Source organism: Gymnoscopelus microlampas (genome assembly GCF_963454915.1).
Source record: "Gymnoscopelus microlampas genome assembly, chromosome: 14".
NCBI classification, from domain to species: Eukaryota; Metazoa; Chordata; class Actinopteri; order Myctophiformes; family Myctophidae; genus Gymnoscopelus; species Gymnoscopelus microlampas.
Window position 1 is genome coordinate 31,134,744 of NC_139951.1, and position 24,860 is coordinate 31,159,603.

Consider the following 24,860-nt stretch of genomic DNA (forward strand, 5'->3'; position numbering starts at 1 on the left):
CTTAGCTTTACAGAGCGTGCTGCAGAATTCTAAAGTCATGAAGAGTGTAGTGCAGGAAACTGTGCGTCTACCTCACACAAGATTAAAAAGGTCAGTTGCCTGGTCGTTCAAGCTGAGCGAAAATAAAACTACGCGCTCACCTCATTTTATACAAAGAATCACAATGCTAGCATTAGCCAGCTAATATGCTAGCCACCTGGACACTGTGCTCCTCGCGTGACGTGACAGGATACATACTGTACCGTCCCACACAGTAGCTAATATTTTTGTTTACTAATACTCATCAGACACCCATTTGAACTGATCTGGCTGTACTACGTGAATTTACCCAACCCAAGTAATACAAGCGTAATTATTCTGCCTAAACAATGAAACCATTCATTGGTGCTACCCAACTAGCGTCCAGGTTCAATGAATTGTGGAGAGTTGTGTGTTGCTCATTCGTTTTTCATGAATTGTGTCACCAACCGTAGTGTCTCTGTCTGTTTCGCAGAACATGTGGAAGGGACCCTAATCTCAGCATCCTGGAAGTAGAAAGCACAGAAGATCTGTGTCTCACACCACAGACAGGTGAGAAGTTGTTTTTCTCTGAAAAGATAACATGCATGCTAATCCAAAATGTACTGATAGCCAAGTGGTGGATTCAGACAATGCAGGACAATAGCAGAACATTATAATTATATGTAAGCACTTGGGTTGTGATATTTCATGGTTTGCCTGATGCTTCAGGGTTGCCTGAAGTTGTTACTCACTGCAGCCGCTGACAGTTGAGTGTGTAAAGTTGTCTAAAGTTTTACTGCTATATGGTCTCAATGATTAGTTTCACTTAGGCTGTTGGTTACACCCTGCCTCCTTTGTCTTTACATGTTTAATACTTAATTTAAATATGAGTAACTCCTATAAGTAGTGTAGCTGTTGCAAATATTCAACCCAAATGCATTATTTGATCAAAAGACTCACTAGCTATCACAAATGATGAAGTAGTTTGATTCATAAATAGACAAAATTAGTTTGCTTTTATTTTTTTAAATGTTTGTTTTGTTTGCATTCTTTAATACATAGCATGGTAGGCTTTTAGCGTCAAGATACTGCTGTTTTGTAAAAGTGTCTTAAAGGAAAATACAACAGAGCTTCTGTGCATTCCCTCTCAAGTGTTTTTTTTTTCTATTCCCCCATCTGTCCCTTGTTAACTTGGAACAAGTTGCCTGCTTTATCCCAACATCTTAGTAACATCCTGTATCACCCCATCCAGGTGCAGTGTGTAGCCGGGGAAGCACAGGGGGAGGAAGCTCTGGGGAGGAGGCGGTGCAGCAGTGCGCCCCTCCGGCTGTGGATGTGCTGGGTGGTGACCCCCAGGCTGCACAGAATGTGGCTGGGTTGTCACCTCAGCATGCCCCGCAGCCGGTCGCAGCTGCCTCCCTCCTGGTCCCACGGCTCGCCAACACATCCACCGTGCCGCCGCAGGAGAGTGCCAGCTTGGCACTGGCCGGTGCAAGGAAGACCCCTCCAACTGCCTCACCAGAGATCCTCTCGAACAATAGTGAGGCTAAGGTTCGCCCCCTGGAAGAGGGACCCACGGTGGAGATTACTGCCGAAGGTGTTCGAAGTGGAGGTCCACTGCCATCGTCGTCCCTCGTCAAGGACTGCAGTCTCTCTGCCGAGACACAAAGGAGACCTTCTCCCTCCTCCGACCGCACAGAGCGAGATTTGCATTACGGGTCGCAAACTGATAAAGGAAGAAGCCAGACAAAGCAGACTGACTGTGTCCAAGATCAGGCTCAGGCGCCAGAAGTGGCTGGTGGATTGGTGGTTGTCACGGCCTCAGGTGTGGAGGAGGGACAATCCCTTTCAGACAGACATACATTGGAATATAAACAAGAGACTGGAGCAAACCAGGAACTTGAAGGAGGAGAGCACACAGTCGGAAATATCCTCCCACAGCCCCACTTTCAATCCTGCCCCACCACGCCACCTCCCCTTGTCCCCTGCCCTAGCGCAGATAGTACAGTCAAAGACAACACAGAAGATAGTGGCATGGAGCAATACCGGACGGCTCCTCTTGCTCAGGCCAATCAGGGCAGTCATATACCTCTGTCTAATGCTAAGGAGCAATTGCACCAAAATTTGGAAGAGCCTTCACTCCCAGTATCCCTGTCAGACAATAGTCCTAGCAAACAAACTGACCTCTCGACACAACTCGGACTTATCAAACAGTTCTCGAATGATGACCAGGAGATGCTGGGAGAAAGCACCACAAACGTGGGAGGGAACCTACTTCAAGATCCTTCAGTGTCAAATGAGAGACATGGGCACATTAAAGACCTCATTGACACCTCTCACATAGAAGAGCAACCCTCAACAGCTGAAATACTTGAGACTCCAAAGCTACCAGACACCAGTTCTGGAGTCTACATCTCCTCCCACAATGAAAGCTCCAACTCCGGCAGCTCTGCTGACAGGGTTGTGAGTGAAAACATAGAGAAGAATCAGCATTCGGAGTGGAATGATGCGGAGGAACAGGCCACGGCGGCCACTTCCTTGGTCGACTCTTTCCAACAGGAGAGCTCCACAGAAACACTTTGTGCTCCCTCCCACTTTGAGGCAGAACTAGTAGGCTCAAGGCAGGTGGTACAGTTTGTTGAGGCTGAAACATGTAATCCTCCTGACCACGTCCACACCATTGAGACCCCACTGATGTCTGAGCTTGTACATTCGGCCGGAACACCAGGTATTGTGATTGTCAGGGAGGAGGCTCACATTAGCGGGGAATGGTCTGAGGTGCATGTGAATCAAAGTTACCTTGTACAGCGGGAGGACGGCAGTGTGTGTGAGGCGGCTGTTGTCGATGAGCTGAGCTCCGAGCTTTCTACTGGAGAACCAAAGATGTACGGCGAAAACCTTCAGTCGCACATCGAGATAGACTCCCAACCCATGGAGGTGTACGAGATTTGCCATTTGGTGGAGGAGGTGGCCGAAGAAACCATCTGCGTGGGTAGTGGCGCACAGATGCCTCACTCCCCGGGCTATGAAGTGAACCTATTCAACGCGCTGCTGGACCACTCAGAGGAGTACGTGGACTTCCCCTCATCAGGCGACACAATTGAAACGGAGGTTTGTCCTAATGTTTCCCACAGCCTGTCCACACAAACGGTAGTCACTGTAGGACAGCACTTAGTATTAGATGCAAACCAAGTTGACGTGATGGACTCGGGACAGGTTTGTGTAGTTCAAGCTGCTGTCCTTACATCAAATTCACCCTCTTTCCAAGAGACTGACAACAGTGCTCAAACGGTGGCACCTGGTTTGCAGTCAAATATAGCACTCTCAGATCAGGCAATGCACAGCGTTTCTGCTGCCATTCAAATGCTGCCTGAGAAACGGGAAGCGGAAGTAACAGTTGATGTGTCATCTCTCGTTCCCACGATGGAAGTAGTCGCACAGGAGGAGACAGTGGCGGACTCGTCCCTTCCTGTTTCTCTACCTGCTTTCCAGGCAGGGCAGCAGCAAACTCTAAGTGTCACTGTTGTTAGTGCCACAAAGCCTGAGCCCCATGTTTCTTCACCCGAAGGGACCAAAGAAAACCCTACTTTGACAGAGACTCCATCACAGAATATTCAGAATGTTGCTTTGATCAGAGAGACCAAACCAGAGGACTTGCGTTCCACTCCCTCTGGTGTTATAAATCCAAAGTACCTCCTTCTCAAACCAGGATGCTCTCCTCTACTCAAAACGCCACCCTCTCTTTTGGCACAGGTGTCCAAGCAGCAGAATGTGGCCGTCACGCTGACCAATGCCCATAGCTCTGGCTCTGGCACGGTGGCCGTCGAGTGCCTTCCCCAAACTGTCTCGGCTGCCGAATCTGTGGCTGTTGGCAGCCAGAAAGATCGGCTGCAGAGTTCTGTCAGTACAACTTCTGCACCCACTCCTCCGACCAAGGCACTGCAGCCTAGTATTGCTACTACGAACACCCCACCCCTGCCCGCTCAGCCTGTACCAGATCCCTCCACACCTTCACAAAGCGAATCTGACAAAGAGGCCTTAATTGTGACTAAAATATATACAGTGAAAGCGGGCCCCGTGCCACAAATTGTTGTCACCCCTAAAGCTAGCACCCCTCCTAGTAGAACACAGCCCTCTGATGTGTCCGCTCCATCAGTAGAAGTAACAGACACATCCCCAGCTTCTGCTACTACCACAGCTGTTGTCAGCCAGGCTGACTCCCTTTGTCAGCATGTGGAGGAGGAGGTGGAGGAGGAGGAGGAAGAAGAAGAGGAGGAGAGTGAGGAGATGGAGCAGGGCCGGTCACCAGGAGCAGCAGAGCACAGGGAGGCTGACCCGGGGCCGGACAGCAGTCCAGAGGAGGCCAGCGATGAAGAGGATAATCATGATGACACAAACGAATCTGGCATGGTCACCCCCAGCCCCGCAGAGAAGGTATTTCAAGCTCTTGAGTGCATATGGTCAATCCACTGTTTTTATTTAGTCAAGAGTGCAACAACGCTGAGATGGCTACAGAATAGGATAGATATAGGAGAAGGTTTGGGCAGTCTTTGATCCCAGAGGAGATTGCATATGGTGGGTCCCAAACAGGCAAGAACACATTTGATGGTTCTTAGTTTTCATTACCAATGCATGCTATAGGTATGAGTTTGAGTATGGATGTCAAGCATCATCATCAGATAATGCAAAGTTGACCAGAGGATACACAAGGATTTGACTGTGTAGCACCTGATGGCTTTAGGGTTATAACAGTAGTTAACAGGTCATCTCCTTCAGGTGCCTATAAAGCAGCTGTTGTTTTATCAGATGCAAGAAAGACTGAAGCAGTGGAGGTGACGAGAGTTATTTATAGTTTCTGGCATGGAATATACTGATCCTGGTCATTGGGCTGTGTTTCTATTCTGACACCATCCAGGTCATTAGTTTCTGTAACTTAGCAGTCTGTTTGATCTAATATCATTATTATTATTTGTTTTAAATCTCAATGATAAATTACATTTCCCATAATCCTCACAGAACTAGAGGCAAGTAATGGCTATACTAGTTTGTCTGCTCTGACGAGGCAGGCTGAGGAAAAGGTGTGTGTGTGTGTGTGTGTGTGTGTTTCTTTAATTTATTTTTTCTTTAATTATTTTTCATTTCTTTTGGAAATGACTGTCTGTGTTAATGGAGTTTCCTGTATATTTCTGTATAGTAACCTATGACAGATAGGTTTCCCTCTTGATACAGTTCTGAGAAATTATTTTGAAAAAGAAAAAATGATGGACCAGAAAGTCAAAATCATTCAGATTAGTTATTTGTTGGTTGAAAACAAACGCAATAAAGCAAAACCTTAGGCATGACACAAATATATTTCACACTCCCTTTTATTGGGCATTTTCTTTGTCATGCTGGCATGTTTTGGTTTCAATATTTAGTGTAAGGTATTCCCAGGCATATTTCCAAATGGTACCTTTTATTTTTGCATGTACAGTAGTGCTCTTACAAATACCACAGATAAAAAGTGTCTTTTTTTATTATTTAGTGTTACTTATTTTTATTTAAATTGGCCGCATGCTAAGCCATATGTGTTTTCCAGCATGGAAAGGACAGCACAGACAGAAAGGCACTGTTGCTAAAGGTAAGTGGTGGCTGTGAGACACCCAGATAGGCTAATATTCACGGACACATCTTAATTTGGCACTCTCACTCTGTATGACGCGTGGGGCACTGACTTACTGTCTGACTCTGTATGACATCTGATAAGGATTGAGGCTCTGCATGCCATAGCAGTTTTAAACAGCTAGACACAGGAGATTGATAGATGTCAGAATGATGTTGCGCTGCAGCATGTTCCAGCTACTGCTTTTACCATTTGGCTTTCCTCTAACCATGCATGTCTGCCCGCCCACCATTTTTTAAAAATCTCATCACAGTCACATTATGGTATATCATCATAATAATATACATTGAACATGTATACAGTACATGTAAAATTTACTCTTGGTTCTTCTCCCTTTGCCTTCAGGTACGACAGTGGATAGCAGACAGGGTCACGGTGAGTTCATCTCCTGTCTCGCCGTCCACTTCGTCTCCTTCCCCCTACCCATCATCCACCAGTGACTGGTCCGCCTCGCTGAAAACATCCCCTCTCCGAGGTCCACATGGCAAGTTCCTCTCTCCCTACTCCATGGGAACGGGTAGCAATTTGTCATCACCCTCCCCGATAGACCAGTCGACTCCCCAACGACCCCGCGGGGAGAGACACACCGATATGGCAGAGCTGGCTAAACATGTGAGTGGGTTTTAAGACAAAGGGCACTGACTCAACTTTCTTCTTCAGAAAATGACAGGGACACGGATGGTGCTTAAAGTGTAAAATTCAAGATAGAAAGTTCACAAATCTGCGCCAGAAGGAGGCATGCCCTAACTAACAGTAATACTTACACCTTCTGACGTAGTAATGTTAAACTGCGTCTCTCTCCCTCTCCCCGTCTGTGTCTTCCTGTGCGTGCGCATAAGTGCACAGGGTATGTTGTCACGTTTAGTATGTTTGTGTTCTCTCTCTCCAGCTCTCCATCTCTTTCTCTGTCTTAGCGTGCATCAGTCTGTGTCAGTGTAGGATCTGTGTGCAGGTGCACACAGATCTTACCTTTAGTAAGTTGTTATTAATCAGAGGTGGGTTTTAACTGAACAGCAGGTCTCTTTGTGCGTGTGCACATGCGCCTCATAGGTGCGCAGTCTCACTGTGTCCATCTGGTGCATGTGAACGCATGTGCATCATAGGTGCATGTGGTATGTTGTTATGTTTGTTTTCTCTCTCTCCGTCTCTCTGTTTGAGTTTGCGTCACTGTACGAGCTGCGTGGAATAGACAGATGTATTGATTAGGGGTGTGCCGATATATCGTCCCACGATATATCGCGATACGTTTTCGTGACGATATGTATCGTTTTGGGGGAAAAAAATATCGTTTTGAGAGAATTTTTTTATTTTTTTTAACAATCATAATAATCAGGCATGCAAACAGCCCCGAGGTGAAAAGGGTGACAACATGTTTTTTTTTTTCGGGTCAGGTGTCACACTATTGCCCTATTTGGATTCAAAACGGCTATTGTAGCTGAAAAGCTACAAGTTTGCATGTCTAAATAATGCAAAAACAGAATTATTTGTTTGCATTTGCTTTTTTTCTCCCCCATATATTTTCATAATAAAAAAAGTGCGTATCGATATCCTATCGAAGTTGTGAGCCAAATATCGTATCGTATCGTTTGGTGAAATTAGTGTATCGGCACACCCCTAGTATTGATCTTTACAAACTTCAACAATGACAATATTTCACCACAACAATGTTGGTGTAACTAAGAGATTTGCCAAATATATTTTTTATATCTACAGATTATCAAATGTGAGGCAATAGCTGCCTGCAGACGAAGGGAGGGTCAAATTGGCATATTGTAGATCACATACGCTAGACAGACAGCTTGCACCAGATTGGCTTTCCACAGAATATGAAAGAGTGAGACACATCTACATTTTCTCCCATTTTCTGTGACAGGAAGCAGACACTGAACACCGTATCCAGTCGTTGAAGAGGGAAGGCTTCTGGTCCATGAAGCGCCTGACCCGGCTGACAGAGCCAGTGCGACCCAAAGTTCACTGGGACTACCTCTGTGAGGAGATGCAATGGCTGTCTGCCGACTTTGCCCAGGAGAGGCGCTGGAAAAGAGGGGTGGCCAGAAAGGTACAACAAAGCACTTGCGACCGAAATTTTGTTTAGGATGTTCGCCTTGTAAGCAAATAGTGCACACAGCAAATAACTGTTATGTGTTTACAGGTGGTGCGGATGGTGATGAGACACCACGAAGACCTGAGACAGAGGGAGGAAAAAGCTAAGAGGGATGAACATGCTAAAATCAGGAGAGTTGCTTCTTCCATCGCAAAGGAAGTGCGTGCTTTCTGGAGCAGCGTTGAGAAGGTACAAACAATTTGCTGATCTCACTAAATCTCAAACGAATCGTATGCATTTATAAAGATTTTTAAGGCATTTGCACGGGGAAACAAAATAGTGGACTCCAAACGTAGATGGTGTAGTATATGTACCTCATAGACCTATCATATGAGTTAATTATTTTTGTATCAAATAGTTTTAGATAATGTATTTGCTGTAAAACAAGAAATATATACACATTCCAACAAACACAACTCATTATAGTCACTTTCATACATGCACTGTGTTTTTGAAGTTCTCCAGACTTTAATGTTGCATTCTCGTATGTAAGAAGTTAGATCTCAACATTCCGGCTCAGTAGGATCGGACATGCAACAGACTTTATGCTGGCAGGACCCTTGACTTAAGTCTGGGTAATGTCCGATTTGTCTCAAACTGCTCTGTGTGAATGGATGCGGTTATTGTCCGGTGAATTTACATTTAACGAGTGGACGTGTTGCTGACGATTCTATTATTGAGAAGAGAAGAGCCTCCCCTCTTCACAAGGTGTTTGGAGAGAGATTGAAAATCAGTATTTATTCTGCTTTTTATTAGCGTTTGAGTTGGAATTATTCACCGATTCCATGATCAATGGCTCATAAGCGAAACAAAACACAGTCTCTTTAGTAATTATAGACAACAAGCTACATCTGCGCTTCTCCTTGCAGGGTGCATGTGTCTGTTGAGATACCAATGTTATTATGACAGCTCGTTTAGATCAGTTTCCCAACCTTTTTGGTGCCAAGGGCACACCTAGAGTGTGTGTGTGTGTGTGTGTGTATATTTTTTAAATATATATCTATATATACACACACACACACACACACACACACACACACACACACACACACACACACACACACACACACACACACAGATTATAGGGCAGGTATAAAGAAACCTTGACCATTACAAAATGTCTTTGGCCTACAAATATATAAACTTAGGTCAGTGCAATGAATGGAGAAGTCTGATTTCACCTTCCCAGAGTAAAACTTCTTTGGTACTAAACCCAATATAATTCTGATATCTGATGAATAATAATATCTAATAATCTAATCTAAGCTACACCTTAAAAAATGCTATACTATTAAGTCATTCCTTTTCAACTGGCTGTTCATGTGCTTGCACATGAAAAATTACAGTGAGTCAAAAGAAATGCGAAGCGCTTGGAGATTGTCAGTTTCCTTTACGACGAAGCTCCACCAAGAGGATTGTGTTGCGCTGCGTAACAGTCATCAACGTTGTCAATTTGACATTGGACCTACTCCACAAGGAACGTTCAGAGTGCTTTTCGGTGAGAATCAGAAGAATCTCACGTAGCTACAGCTTCATTTGTGTTAAAATGTTTTACCAGAATGTTGTTGACGTTGAACGCAGCCATCCAAAGCAACGTCGGCAGTGGAGCACTTTTTATTGATTACAAAGGGAACGTACAGTACGCTGACACAACACAACATCCGTGGAGCACAGCCGTTAATGTGATGTCGTTGGTGAGGCTAGGGTTAATGCTGACCTTTCTTCCGTCCTCCACACAGGTGGTGCAGTACAAGCAACAGTCCAGGCTGGAGGAGAAAAGGAAGAAGGCCATGGATCTCCATCTGGACTTCATCGTAGGCCAGTCAGAGAAATACTCTGACCTCCTCAGCCAGTCCCTCGCACCCACAACAGGCACGGAAACCGAGGCTTTGCCACCCCAAAAATCTGTCCCATCTGCTGTTGATGAGGATGGTGAGTCTTTTGGCTGTCTATAAATCCTGTCTAAGGATTCAAAAAGAGACTTCCCTGTCTCTTTGTTGTTTTTTATCAAGATGGCTGTCCTCAATCTGTGTTTCACACAGGGACATGTCACATTACTGGCGTTCTCTTAAACTTTTATAGAGGTGAATGTTTTACTGATATTACTTTAGTTTTTCTAACTCCTACTCCTGATTCCAGGTCCGCTGTAATGGGAACGTACGTATATCTTACCTTGCTTTGTGTTAAACCGAAGGAAAGGAAACAAAATTGATTAATGGGACTCTCTAAAACACTGCATTTCACATGGCGGCTAGTATGTATATTTTTGAATTTCCCAAAAGAGCAGATACCAACATTGTTTCGTATCAGCACCAACATTGAAACCTTTTCAAATGATGACTCAGCCCTACAGCATCTTGGCTCTATTTTAATGGCTAGTCAGTCAAACTCAACACTCTTTAGCCACCTTTGGGTCTGAGACTGGCCTAACCTGTGGGGTTAGCCCGCTAGCCCTGACACTACCAACTGGCATCAGTTCAGAATTGGCATGGAGGTAAACGGTTCCCTTGACACAGCGGCTAGGTCAGCCAGAGATGAAGGAAGAACTTGGCAGCTGTGCACTCCCTGTGTCCAACAGTGCAGGCCTGGCCTCGATTTATTATCTGGCAAGATCCCTGCTAGTATTGGAGTGCAATGCCATTATGCTTAGTCGTTTATGATGGAACAGTGTCACTGAAGTCCAACCAGTCTTAGAATTATTTCACAGAAAATGCACTATGTCAGCTAAATGCCTTACCAAGGCCAACGGGGAAAGGGCTTTTTATTGGCTTTCAGCAAAATGTACGGCCGAAACTCGACTAACTTGAAGTCCTCCCGTCTCCTCTCATTTTTCAACGCCAACCCTTTCCTCGCTCCGTTTACACAGACCGAGACTTTGAGCCTCCATGTGAAGAGGAGGATGATGAGGAGACCATCGATAAGGAGGAGCAGCAGCAGGGCAATGACGCCGAGAGCCACAGGAGGGAGATTGAGCTGCTGAAGGAGGAGAGCATGTTGTCCCTGGACCAGCTGCTCAGCACCCTCAAACGCCCCCAGGTACCGACAATAACAGCTTTGTGTATATATATATATATATATATATATATATATATATATATATATAAAATAGTGTATATACACTTCAATCCTCCAAACCGTATTTATTATCTCGCACTTGCTCATGTGGCTTTTAATGCAAGGCCGTACAATGATAAATATATCTAAAACCTTAGATGAATGCCTCACGCTGGTTGTTCCTCAGGACTCCGGCTCAGAGGGAGAATGTTCTGAAGGAAGTTCATCCACAGTGGAGGAGGAAGATGGGGAGTTCACTGCCAATGAAGAGGATGGTAAGTGTGATCTCAACAAATGTTGAGATGGTCTAAGTTTTCTTGAAGCAGACATTCTGTAAATTTTAATCATGTCTTTGTGAGTAGGGGGTGTTTGTGAAATATCCAGAACTAACTGCTTAATTCGCTTTTCTCCTTTTTGTTTTCAGCCGAGGATGAGGAAGACACAATTGATGCCCAGGAGAAGGTGGAGGGGAATGTAGACCACGCAGAAGAGCTCAATGATTTGAACAGAGAAGGTAGTATATCAGCCATCATAGTGTCAACTTGCAGATTGTTGTGTTGTATACAGTATGTTGTGTATGTGTGACGTCAGGGCAGAACTCAATCAGCGATAGAGAGATGGGGGAAAATATAATTTGCTTGCAATATATATATCCCTGGGGAATTTTGTTTCTGAAAGTCATGTTTGAAGGTCAAAGTAGACCCCGGTAATATATTTATTTTTGTATTCAGGGGTCCTACTTTTTCAGTAATATTATCCATGTGCAGTCATTGGTATTGACTATTGGGGGGGGGGCTGTCCTCGCTGAAACACCAGTCACTGAGCAGCAGTATGCATTTATTTGCCCCCTGTGTAGTGGAACTGGGAGGGATGGTGTGTTCTTCCGCACATGTTATGACAAGGACACACTAAAGCCCTGCCATGTTACTTTCTCTCAGGTGACATGAGCATGGAGGAGCTGCTGGAGAAATACAAAGGAGCATATGCCTCCGACTTTGAGGAGGCCTCCGCCTCCAAAGCCAGTTCAGAGTCTGAGGTGTCTGGAGACGAAGAGGTGGAAACAGAGGAAGACGAGAGTGATGTGGAAAACAACACCTCCTCCTCAGGTAATTAAACAAAAGTAATTGGTTTATCTGGTTTGAAGACTTGTCTGATGCCTTGTGAGCTTGTAGATTTGCTATTTTCACCAAATGTTCGCCTATTATGAATAGACGCTTGGACTCATGTTTGACTGCCAGAGTTTATTCATAATGTACTCACCCCTGTGCCAGCGATTTGCGTGTTTTTTTATTTTGTAATTTTTCATTCAAATAAATTGTCTGACTTTTTTTTTAAACACATACGACAGTTCTACCAGTAGATCTTGGCAATCAATGTGTTAAGCCGCTACATTGAGTCCACATTTTCACCCACCGCCCCCTTGAATTCTCAGATTCACCAGAAGACAGCGAGGAAGATGACGACAGCGAGAAGGATGAAGAGGACAGCGTGGGCGAGGAGGAGGATGACTGTGGAGATGAGGGCATGGAGGTCCTGCTGAAGGAGGGAGACAACAGCCCTCCCTCATCCGGCCCACGGCCCAAAAAGGAGATAAGCCACATCGCTGCCACTGCTGAGAGTCTGCAGCCTAAAGGCTACACTCTGGCCACCACCAAGGTTGGTCTCAGCACTGTAACGGATGAACTGAACAGGGAGGCTTTTGTTATACATGACTTGGCAGCTATGCGTCAATTAATGGTGAAATTGCGGTTCATTATTATGAGCAAGAACCAGCAGGAGATGGCCCGTGGCCCATTTTGAGTCAGGGCTGTTTGTTAAGACAAGCAGGTCCTAATTTATTTTTTTGTTTCATTTCTCATTTCCTGCAGTTCTGCCCTAAATCTCATTTCCTGCAGTTCTGCCCTAAATCACATCTAACAACTGGGGTCTCCTGTTGCTGAAATCGTATGTTTGAGTGTCTGCTCAGTGCTCTCTGTCATGTGAAGATTTAAGCCCAGTTCATACTTTGACGTGCAGCCACATCGCTCTCCACCATCTTGCTGGCACGTGGGTAAAGTTAAGAACTGGGGTTTGATTCCTCATGGTGCCTCTGGCCTGGCCGGGTGCTCCACTGAACATAATTGTCCAGTCTGTTGACTGGCAGGTAGTGGAACTGGGAGGGATAGCGTGTTCTTCCACACATGTTATGCCCTCCTGGTGAAACTCCTCACTGTCAAATGAAAAGAAGCGGCTGGCTACACCATGTGTAAATGGTAAATGGGGGAGACGCATGGTTGTCTACACCCTTCCCAAGACCAACAAGTAGGTGTTGGCAGCAACAGGGACTACACAAACAGGGGGAATTGACAATGACGATATTGGGTAGAAAATGTAATAAATAAATAAACCATGTCGCTCTCTGATAACAGATTTTCGGTGAGTAACATGGTTCAAGTATAGTACAAATGTGTCATTAGGTTCTCCTACTCTATTCAATAAGGAAATGTAATGTGATTCATGTGATCACAGGTGAAGACCCCCATCCCCTTTCTGCTTCATGGTACATTGAGAGATTACCAGCATATTGGTATGGACTGGCTAGTCACCATGTATGAGAAGAAACTCAACGGCATACTGGCCGACGAGATGGGACTGGGTAAGACCATCCAGACCATCGCTCTGCTGGCTCACCTTGCCTGCGAGAAAGGTATGAAATGAACTAGTCACATGCTTTCAGTGCATTTTACTGATATACTAACAAGTAAAGATAACATGTAAACTGTACATTTTGTATATTGGTCAATAGTAGTTATCCCTCTTTTTATTGAAGATCAATTTATATTAATACTATGTATAATTAGCTACTAGTACTGTCACCAGCATTTACATTTCTATGTATGTCCGCGATGAGTCATGAGTTATCACAACAAATTGCAGTTCCATGAAACTTCATAATTAAAAGCGTTTTCTGAGCCTGTTATGCTTGTTCCTGGTCTGGTTGTTCATAAACCTGTCTGAGGCAAGTAGCTATTTAATTTAATTGACAAAGTAGGTGAAAATTACCATTTTCCCCTCCCTTTTGCTTTCTTATCTTGTGTTGTATTCAGGTAACTGGGGCCCCCACCTCATCATCGTCCCCACAAGTGTAATGTTGAATTGGGAAATGGAGTTGAAGCGTTGGTGTCCCGGCTTTAAGATTCTCACCTACTATGGCAGCCAGAAGGAGAGGAAGTTGAAGAGACAGGTTTGTGTTGATTTGGAATGGGTTGTTTTATACCAGTGGAAATATAACAAAAGGTTTTCCATAGTTGGTATATTTATATTCTAAAGATGGATGACTGAGTGAATCTCTGATATGAGCTAATGTCATAAACACATAAGCCCTATTTTATATTTTGGTTATTAGAAGCTAGTAGATCTACAAGCTCAAAACACGTCTGAAATTGTCATAAAATCTTCAGCTATAATGAAATGCCCAAAATGGGGAAGCCAGTGTTAATGTGGTTTATTTCTCTTCCCTTGTCACATGGGAACAGTGATTCCATTTCTACACACAACATGCCTGGTTTGAAAACAGACCGTAACCCCCCACCCCCCCCACACACACACACACACACACACACACACACACACACACACACACACACACACACACACACACACACACACACACACACACACACACACACACACACACATGCAACACACATGCAACACACATGCAACACACACACACACACACACACACACACACATGCAACACACATGCAACACACACACACACACACACACACACACACACACACACACACACACACACACACACACACATGCAGCACACACACACACACACACACACACACACACACACACGTGGAACCTGAAAAAGATTCATAGCAGGGCTTGTTTCTTGAGGTATCATTACAGTTTGGTGAAAAGTAGTACCATACTCCAAAATTCTATATATTATTCACAAGTACTGAAGCAGATCTAATTCTTCCCATTTAGGGTTGGACCAAGCCCAATGCGTTCCATGTGTGCATCACCTCCTACAAGCTGGTGCTCCAGGACCACCAGGCATTCCGACGCAAATCATGGCGGTACCTGATCCTAGATGAGGCCCAAAACATCAAGAATTTTAAGTCCCAGCGCTGGCAGAGCCTGCTCAACTTCAACAGGTCTGTAGAGCATGAAGATTAGATCTTCGGTAAACATGCATCAAGGGCAAAAGAATGAGTCTGTTTCCCAAAGGCAACAAGTTAAACTCCATGCTTACAACGAATTCACACCCGAACTGGCGCATCAGCATTGCAACCATCCGTCCAATCCATACCGCCTCCGATTTCCATCCTGTATTCAAACTATTCACTATTCAAACTACTATAGGCGGTAATAGAGGAAGTTTCATTTTGAGTCTGTGCTGTCTATTGTGTGAGCTAATTTTTGAAAATCCACACGGCAAGGACCACCCCGTCTCTGTCATAGGTACTGGAGATTAAGCAGCCTGTTGAAAATCATAGGAAATATCTTCCAGTGAATACAGAACATATTATTTACCCTTTGAAGCAAGGTCTTGTTATTCACAATAGCTACTTCATATATATGCCATTTTATTTGCTTAGCTTGTAACTGGTTCAGTTAAGATACGAGTTTAGGCACTGTTGGCGAGGCTCAGACTGTTGAACAGCGCAATAGCGTGTGCTTTACCAACTCCGTTGGCAACTCAATCGGATGCCTGAATATCACCAGAGGTAGCAGCGAAGCATAGATCATAATGGTAATTTTGTCATTGAGGAATCATGTCATGAAACAAACTAAATAAGTGTTTTATTTTTTAAGTAATACAATGCAGGTCCACAAATAACGATTTTTAGCAGCCTCTGCTGGTCATTACCGTCACTGCAGCCCGTTCGTTTATTCCTCCGTTTGTTTTCACCGGAATACGGAAGCGTTTCGAAAAGCGTTCTTTTAATTGTTTTATACTATCTGTGGGTCGTTTCTCTTAGCCAGTGGAGCTTTAGTTACCGTGAGCTGTGTTTTCTTTTTCTGTTGTTTTTCGATCTTCAAATCCTACAATCTCTTAAAAACGGCGTGAGATTCCTTTTTGTTATTAGCGCGGTAGTTCCTGGCCAAACAGGAAACCGGTACGGTAGTTCCTGGCCAAACAGGAAACCGGTGCATTTCCGTTTCCGTTTTCCGGCTGGATGACGCCATTTTCGCGGGAAAGGCTCACCGAGCCACCTTTTCAATAGAAATTATAATAGAAAAGGCTTTCGGGGGTGAAATTCATGGAGTGGGTGTTGTGAAACATTTGCCACTGACAAGTTTTTTTGAAAAAGTTACCTAGTATTACTTTAAGTCAAAGTTTCAGGGACAGATGAACAACTGAGAGAGAGGAAGCTTTTCTGCAGTAAAGAGAGCCAACAAGTGAGAGTTTGACTGCACAAGGAGCAGAAGTAGTGCTTCTGTTTAGAAACATTTAATACATTTATCCTTCTAATGCCATCTAGAAAATGACAATGGCACTGGCAATCAGTGTTCTGTGCATAAAAGATAGACTGTATATTGTACAAAACTGGCAGGCCCCATAAAATCAAATTAGCTTTTCCATTTCCTGGAAGAGGATAAAAAAAATGCTGATGACTCATCCTGCACACGGGGGAATATTCTAATTTTGCATCCAATTAAATGTTTTTCTTGATTTTCTTTATTCCCCTCAGTTCTGTCTGTGGACCCTTTTCACAGCAGCCATTTTGACAGGTAAACACAGGATGAAGGTGGTAATGTTAATTGTGGGAATGTGGGTTCATTTAGATGTTTCTGTGTGCCAGCATGAAGTGGACTTTACAGGAGCTGACCATGCTGGCAAACAGACCCAACTGAAACACCCATAATTAATGTTATTGCTTCAGCTGTGTTTTTGGTTGTACTAACGTCCTCAATCCTTTCTCCTTTCCTTCTAACCCTACTACTGTCTGTCTGGCAGAATATGTTGAATCTGCTAACCGTTTCATGGGATCTCTGATTACTCTCAACCTGGCATTCCTATTTCGGGTGTGAAGTAAAAAGGAAAAAAGCGTGTCCCGAACCTCTAGTCTTATCCATATTGAAATTGGCATAAGGGCGGACGGACCTCGTCGTCACGCTCATGTCACTATGACTCGGCCATAATGCAGCTACACCCAAATATGGAGTGTGTTGTCATGGCATCAGGTGCAAACAAATCAGTCAGCTCAATATATGGGCATAAAAGGGGGAATGCCTATATATGGGAATATACTGATGACATCAGCGATCTCCATAGATCGAAGGTGTGGCAGAGACTGTGTGACACACGAATGAAGAAATGTAAAAGAAAAAGAGAAAAATACTTGCATGTATAAAAAAGCAAAGAAGGATCGAGGGAGTCACGTATTGCTGCTTTATCTAGTGGAGTCAGTATGGATTGAACATTAAATGGAAGTGTTCAATGCAATGTATGACTAAGTGCTCCTGGTTTGGATTGGCTTTTATGTTGTAGCCATGTTTTGTACAAATATTCAACTTCAAACAACTATTAATTTCACTACTACTAGGAGCAATTACTTTCGAGAAGCTTGTAACAGAGAAACATATTGGTAACATAACATACATACACTACGATCAATAATATGTGGAAATAAATGATCTTAAACTTTCTTAAGTAACAAGTTAAACATAAGGTAAACTTAATTTAAAAGGAGGGGGAAACACTCAGAGCATTTAAAAGGTGAGGAATAATATAGGTTATGGACAGAAACATCTGTGTACTGTCTAAAAACAACTGCTTCCTATGCATACATATGCATATGTACATAGCTTGAACATTATTCCCTCCTCTCCTCGCAGCCACCGGCGGCTGCTGCTGACAGGAACGCCTCTCCAGAACAGCCTGATGGAGCTCTGGTCGCTGATGCACTTCCTGATGCCCCACGTCTTCCAGTCACACCGCGAGTTCAAGGAGTGGTTCTCCAACCCGCTGACGGGCATGATCGAGGGCAGCCAGGAGTACAACGAGGGCCTGGTCAAGAGGCTGCACAAGGTGCTGCGACCATTCCTGCTCCGCAGGATCAAAGTCGACGTGGAGAAGCAGATGCCCAAGAAATACGAGCATGTGGTGCGCTGTCGCCTGTCCAAGAGACAGAGGTTCCTCTACGATGACTTCATGGCACAGGCCTCGTGAGTTGCTCAACTAATCACTCTCAGAGGGAATTTGAACGTGTACATATGTCATGCATGGTCATGCTCTGGTTTTAACTTAAAATAAAAAATATTTCTAAAATTAACATTCCAGTCTCCTTGCACATGGTAGACCTTTGGTAAAAGTATTTTGTTTGGGTGACAGATCTTTATCTATGTTATTTCTATAACAAAATAATATATATATTATTGAAAATGAACAATACTATATTTTTTGTTAGAATTAACTTTAGAGAAATAATATAAAGATCTGTCACCCAAACCCCTTCACTTCAACATCCAGTCCAGGTAGTGCTGCATGGATGTTGGCCCACAAGAGATGGTTGACATTAGATCCTGTGTATAGGTTAATCATTATCTCTCTCGCTCTCCTTCCCCTCACCTTTTTTTTTTTCATCTACAGCACACGGGAAACATTGGCCGGTGGCCACTTCATGTCCGTGATCAACATCCTGATGCAGCTCCGCAAGGTGTGCAACCACCCCAACCTATTTGACCCCCGTCCCATCCACTCTCCCTTCATCACCCAGCCCATCGTGTTCCGCACAGCCTCCCTGGTGCAAGACGCTCTGGAGGTCCATCCCTTCAAGGTCAGCAATTATGGGCATGTCATAATAGGCAAAAATAGGAAATCTATAAGCTCACTATACTGCAACGCATTGCAAGCAACGTGTTGTGAGCTTGTTTTGAAAGTTTCCCAAAATATGGATGCCAGTGTTAATGTTTAAGGAATGTGAAATGTGTACACTAAAAGGTTTGTTTCAAAAGGTTTGTAAATTATTATACAATGGAATTAGCTCATTTTGAGTTTGACCTTATTGACAGTCTGACATTGTTTGTTCATCTGTGTATCCTTAGCGCTGTGACCAGTCCATGTTTGACTTGGTGTCTTTGGAGGGCTGTGTGTCTCGCTACCAGGCAGACGTCTTTCTGCCCCGCTACAAGGTTGGTCGCCAGCTCATCCAGGAGATTGCGGCGTCCCCTGAACCCCTTCCGAGGCCCAAACCAGTCCGCATGAAAGTTAACAGGTATGCACTTGAGCCTCTCGTCATTTGCTTTCATTCTTCTTAACTCGTTATTTATCCATAAAGGGCTTTTGCTAAGCACACCAAGTTCAAGTGGCTTACAGGTCAATACGACACTTAACCCATTTGGCCTTTTAATTGTAACATTTTTCTATGTTAAATTTGTTCTACTTTTTTTCTTTTTAGGATGTTCCAACCACCTCCTAAGGCTGACGGCCGAACTGTCCTGCTTATGAACAAACCGACCTGCCCTGTTCCCCCTGCTGCACAGACCCCTCTCATTACTGAGGTCACCCCTGCACCTGCACCCGTCGTTCAACAAGGTTGGTCAAACACTCAAGCACTGACTGCTGTAATATCTCAGTGGAAATTGTGTCCAAAAGAAATACTTTTTCGTTCTTTCTTTCCACTTTTCTTCCAATTTAGTAGTTTCCAATTCCCCCCATGTGTACAGTCCCTGTCACTGCCAACCACTACCACCCAGTCTATATGTTGAAGTGTCCCTGAGCAAAACCTGAGGACTAAATTATAAGAAAACAACAGACATGATGTCACAATTGGCATATCTCCTAGAAATCTTTAGACATAAAGTTTTTTTTAATCTCCATGAGCTTTATCCCCCATCCACTCTTCTTGGCTGTCACTCATTCTTCCTCTCTTTCTGTCTTGCCCCCCCCTCCAACATTTTGATATATCTTTTTTTTCCCCCCTCTGCCTCTCTCTCCCTCGCTCTCTCTCAGTGGTGTGTTCTGTGGCGCCCACGCCACTCCCTCGTCCGCCCGTGCCTCCCGTAGCACAGATAGCGGTCAGGTCCCGCGCGCCTGACCGCTATCAGCCTGTGCTGACCGTCCGCCAACCCGCCGTTCCACGCGGTCCCAGTGTGCCGGCTCACTCTACCCCACCGCCCAGCAACATCATGCCCCAGAGAGTGCTTCTCAGTCCGGACATGCAGGCCAGGCTGCCCTGTGAGTATCAACAATGGATGTTGCCATTTATCTGTTTATCCCACATAAAACGTTTTTTATGAAGTCCACTGTCTGAATATATCTCTGCAGTGTCCCATTGCTATAATGTGAGTCCAGTATATCCGCGTACTTTTTCAGTAGTCCTGTATCGAGTGTAATATACGAAAAAAATAATTTCACCCTTTTTTTTTACACCTGTAATCGTGTGACAATAAAGTTGATTCTAATATTGTTTTGTGCTGGGTTGTCAAGACACCATGAAAGCATATTCTTTTGAAATACCTCATCAGTATTTATTACTTGTGGCTGATTTTGCACACGTTGTCAAACTGAGCAGATCTACAAGCTCACTGTGTTGCACTGCAAGCTTGTAGATCAGCTATTTTTGGTGTGTGACCCCAGATAGATAGATAGATGATCTCACAGGTCATCCAGAGGCAGCACAGCAGTTAGAGTTATAAAGTTTACAGAGTAAGGAAAGTATAAAGCAATACAAGGTAAGAAGAACGATAAGAAGCATCATCAAGAACAACACTATACAAAAGTATACACCTATGCAAAATTCTCACATGTATACACCTACTGTATACAAAAGTATAAACCTATACAGCTATCCTGCACTATGCAGAACAAAAGGTGTCTGTGTCAAACCGTGCAAACGGTATAATCATTGCAATGCAAAGAAAAGTGACAGTGTCACTTTACATAGCGTGCAGCTATGTATAAATCACCCTTCATGGATTACTGATTGCGATCCGATGTGCCAATTATTTGACAGAATCAGTTTCGATTGACAAATTGGAAATATGTGTCCTTGTTTTTTGCTGGCCTGATGGGCAGACGGCGGCCTATAACTGTCAATGTCTGTTACTGATTCCACATTGCTGAAACACCCAAGCGTAACAATAACCATCAGTTTGCAAACTGCCAACAATGTGCCAATCCTATTTACCCATTCAGCATTCCTGACCAACCAAAATGTATCCCACAGCCAGCGATGTAGAGGCATTTCATATTTTACTGGGTGCGTTCTTTAATTCAAGTCAAGTAATGTCAGTACAATTTTAGCACAATCGACAAGTAGATGACATGTAGATTGGCTATTTTCTGCAAAGATATTTACTGGGAAAACAGGAGAGGCCTTGTATAGACCTCAGGGGGACTCCAGTTAACTACGTATATAGGGTTTAAAGAGTTAGGAGTGGCTAATCAGCTCTTCCTTCAGGGTTTTATTTCTTCAATTTAAGTTTCTTAGTTCTGAGTTTTATTACAGGGACTTCACCGGTAGCACACACTCTAGCATTCTTTATTTTCTCTGTCAGCAGCATATGCACTGATCGTTCTTCATAAGCCAGCTGTATTTTCACTGGGCTGAGGAAAGGCTTGTCATTAATCCAGAAGACAAAGGCTGATGGGGTTAAATGATTTGTATCCCTCTTTCTGTCATCCTCAGCTGGTGAGGTGGTCAGTATAGCCCAGCTTGCCTCCCTGGCGGGCCGTCCTGTGTCATGCCAGGGCAGCAAACCAGTCACCTTTCAGCTGCAGGGCAACAAGCTCACTCTGTCTGGAGCTCAGATCCACCAAGTTCCTGTGGCCCCACCACGCCCAGTCCAAGGTTAGTGTCAGCGGTGGCATGTTCTTAGTTCTTACTGTTCAATGAATGAAATGAAAGCTGCCATGTCTCACATCTGTCACGATAAAGTGACCCTTTTGTTGAAGAAATAAGTATATAAACTCTATATGTTAACTGTATAAAGGCCAAACCGCACCAATGCAACTAGTCGCAACTCCTTGCAACAAAACAGTTTTAATGTCAGCCACACCAATGCAACTCCTTGCAACTGCCATTGGGGATAATGGTCGCAAGTAGTTGCATGCTGCAAGGAGTTGCATGGAGAATCATTGGTGTGGAGTGGCCTTAAGGGTAGGAATGGCTTCTGTTTCTGGTGTAGAATTGTGCAAATAATTCCAAAAGTGTTTTATGTGGGACTGATATTTCTTTCTCCTCTTCCCTCCACTCCACAGGTAATGTGATGCACCTGGTGTCCAGCGGGGGGCAACACCACCTGATCAGCCAACCTGCACAGGTGGCTGTCCTCAGTACAGCCAACACACACCCTGTTAATACCTGTTCTCCAACTCCCTCTGGGACCCAGCTGCCTCTCAATGTCTCCTCGCAAGGTTCATCCTCCATTCTCTCCTCTCTTTCTATCACACTGCTAGTCAATGAGACCCGGTTAAAACCCTCTCGCTCCAAGATTGATTGTGTCTGACAATCGCTTTAATTTTTCTGTTTCTGATGTGTAAGATAAAGTGCTCCTCATTTAGTTTCGATATTTTAGACCTTTTGCAAATCTGCGCTCTCTGCTCTCTGTCAGTCACTTGCTTGCCTGTGTTCCTTGATTAAAGCTCCTTGTTAATTTCCATGCAGAATACCGGTTTCTCTGCACTAATAATCAGAGTTGCTGTTATTTTTCAGGCTCCTCAAAGAGTCCCTGCAAAGAAAAATAAATGTTGCTGTATGTGCATGCTTTGTGCAACAGACCTAGTTGCTGAAGGTTTACATTGTGTTCTCTCTGTGTTTGTCCTCAGTGCCCTCAACCATGGTGAGCAGTCCAGGGATAGTGAAGATTGTGGTGCGCCAGCATGCAGCAGCAGGCAAGGAGAGCGGGCATGTACCCACCCTGGCAGTGGCCCCTTCCCCTCGTGTGGCCCCCCATCCATCCTTTTCCCTACACCAGCATCCCAACACACCCCCTATCAGAAACCCCATTCCACTTCACATAGCCCAGCGTACCCCTGGTCCTGCCACTGCCACCTATACCATAGCCCCACCCAGAATCCCTTGCTCCACCCCTAGTCACCCTCAGCCCCCTCGCCCTATACTCAAAGTAGTGCAGCCTCCGCCAGCAACTGAACAGCCAGGTGAGCGAAGGAGAAAAAATACTTTTTTCGCTCAAAGCTTCTTGCATGGCAACAGCAGATGTTGGAATAGTTGTAGCAGTTTGTTTGTTTTATTGCACTTGTAGCAGTTCTATTTAGTGTCTTTTCTTTTTCTGCATACTAATCAGGATGTAGACTTAACATTTTCAATCAAAGTATCCATTCAAAATTATTTACTTATAGGTTAGATATGACTCGTGCCAAATTTTACCAGCAGCTTGAAGGAAAAACAAATCTGTGTAATGGACTTATAGAACTTGTTTACATTCACTCTCTTCTGTGCTCTCCTCAGCTCCAGCTCGCGTAAATGCTGCCACCGCATCTTCCTCGTCTTCATCCAAGGCTTCAGCGCCCCCAAATGATGACAGCAGTTCCAGTAAAATTGCACTGCCTATCAAGTCCAGCTCCAGTGCAGCTGGAAAAGCCCCCCATCGGCCTAGGCCTGTACCACCCCCACCTCCACGCTCTCCTTTCTACATGGTGAGGCCACAACATCCTGTTCACACCTCAAATAAACTACACCATTCATAATCCATGTTTCAAACTGTACATGAAACTGCTCCAACTGTGCTTAATTTGTCTTCAAATGATAGACCTTCTGAGAAGACAATTCAACTTCTCAATAGTATATTAAAATTGAAAAATGATGCAGCACTACTTTTTAGATAATTTGTTTATTCTGTCCTACAATTGTAACTAAAAGCAATATTTGAATCTACTGACCTTCAGGCTGTGTGTGTTCCAGTAGTGTTGCACCCTTCCTTTTTAATGCTTAATTTATTTAGCATACCTTTTGAACAGCCTCAGAAATGGTCTTATCATTTGCAAGATAACTGAAATCAAGCGTTCCCCGTGCAACACCTCCGCCCTTTCTACGTGACCAACAGCACGTCCCTCTTTCCCCTCCAGTCGTGGCTGGAAGACAGCCGCAAGCGGCAGCATGCTAGCCGACTGGACCTCATCTCCCGGGTCAATGATCACCACTGCGGGGCCAAGCCCGTCTATGGCCAAGAGGTCCTAGACTTTCTCACCTTCCTTCCCGGACCCTGCCCTTCGCCGGCTCCCCCAAGCCCCCACAGGCACTGGGGTCGCTCGGGTCACAGCAGCTGCCTGTTAGTGCAGTCCCAACAGAAAGGCAACGACTGGAGCCAGAGTGATGCCCTGAGAGAAGCCATCCACACCACAGAGGAGCGACTAGAGCTTCTCCGTAACGTTATAGACAGGTAGGTAGATGGCTGGCTGGTTGGACAGTTGGTTAGTTGTTTCCACATGGACTCAACATATGAAAACCTTAAAGTAATGCCCTGTATTTACATTCAAATAAATGATTCCTGATTATGGTATTCATGTGTCATCATATAGAGCCTTTCATATGAGCCTTTAGCTCATCCACATAATTTCTCTCGTCTCTCATCTCAGGTTTGCATTTGTGATTCCTCCAGTGGAGGCTCCAACCATCTCCATGCACTGCTGCCATCCTCCCCCCTCTCTGAGCCACAAGCAGGCCCTCTTTTCCTCTGAGCTGTCGGCCCGGCTCACCCCTCTCACACACATCCTGCACCGCATTCAGTGTAACATGAGGACCCACTTCCCAGACTTGAGGCTCATACAGTACGACTGTGGTAAGTTATTAAGGGTCGAGCAATTAAACTCGTCCATTGAGGATTTACCTGGAAGCATTAAGGTCTTGAGATGGTTGGAATGGATTATCTCTATAGCGACAAACCAAGTCCTGGAGCTTTTAAGTAGTCGGGTGTCAAGCAGGCATGAGGAGCACAAATACACAGGTTTTGCAGATGTTCAGACTGTTGCAGTCTGTTGCTATTGGCTTGCACACCATCACTGTTAACAACACATTGACTGCCAGATTTACTGTACCTTTGAAAATTCATTCATTCGTAATATTCTCC

At 44.5% G+C, this 24,860-nt stretch overlaps 1 protein-coding gene across 2 annotated transcripts in view; it reads left to right on the top strand.

Annotated features, from left to right (window-relative positions):
* srcap (Snf2-related CREBBP activator protein) overlaps window positions 1-24,860 on the top strand; it is a 38,749-nt gene continuing 13,889 nt past the window's right edge. Inside the window, exons 1-26 of one of the 2 annotated variants that reach the window (XM_084079275.1) lie at window positions 1-90; window positions 494-570; window positions 1,253-4,434; window positions 6,008-6,274; window positions 7,536-7,721; window positions 7,815-7,955; window positions 9,506-9,698; window positions 10,633-10,802; window positions 11,008-11,095; window positions 11,245-11,334; window positions 11,759-11,926; window positions 12,253-12,476; window positions 13,329-13,506; window positions 13,907-14,043; window positions 14,808-14,977; window positions 17,667-17,996; window positions 18,421-18,607; window positions 18,876-19,045; window positions 19,229-19,365; window positions 19,783-20,007; window positions 21,461-21,622; window positions 22,033-22,188; window positions 22,600-22,932; window positions 23,243-23,430; window positions 23,860-24,173; window positions 24,370-24,572. In XM_084079275.1, the coding sequence (XP_083935401.1) occupies window positions 38-90; window positions 494-570; window positions 1,253-4,434; window positions 6,008-6,274; window positions 7,536-7,721; window positions 7,815-7,955; window positions 9,506-9,698; window positions 10,633-10,802; window positions 11,008-11,095; window positions 11,245-11,334; window positions 11,759-11,926; window positions 12,253-12,476; window positions 13,329-13,506; window positions 13,907-14,043; window positions 14,808-14,977; window positions 17,667-17,996; window positions 18,421-18,607; window positions 18,876-19,045; window positions 19,229-19,365; window positions 19,783-20,007; window positions 21,461-21,622; window positions 22,033-22,188; window positions 22,600-22,932; window positions 23,243-23,430; window positions 23,860-24,173; window positions 24,370-24,572 (7,729 nt within the window). In that variant the 5' untranslated portion in view covers window positions 1-37. The remainder of the gene's footprint in view (window positions 91-493; window positions 571-1,252; window positions 4,435-6,007; window positions 6,275-7,535; window positions 7,722-7,814; window positions 7,956-9,505; window positions 9,699-10,632; window positions 10,803-11,007; window positions 11,096-11,244; window positions 11,335-11,758; window positions 11,927-12,252; window positions 12,477-13,328; window positions 13,507-13,906; window positions 14,044-14,807; window positions 14,978-17,666; window positions 17,997-18,420; window positions 18,608-18,875; window positions 19,046-19,228; window positions 19,366-19,782; window positions 20,008-21,460; window positions 21,623-22,032; window positions 22,189-22,599; window positions 22,933-23,242; window positions 23,431-23,859; window positions 24,174-24,369; window positions 24,573-24,860) is intronic. The other variant, XM_084079276.1, reaches the window with a different exon arrangement.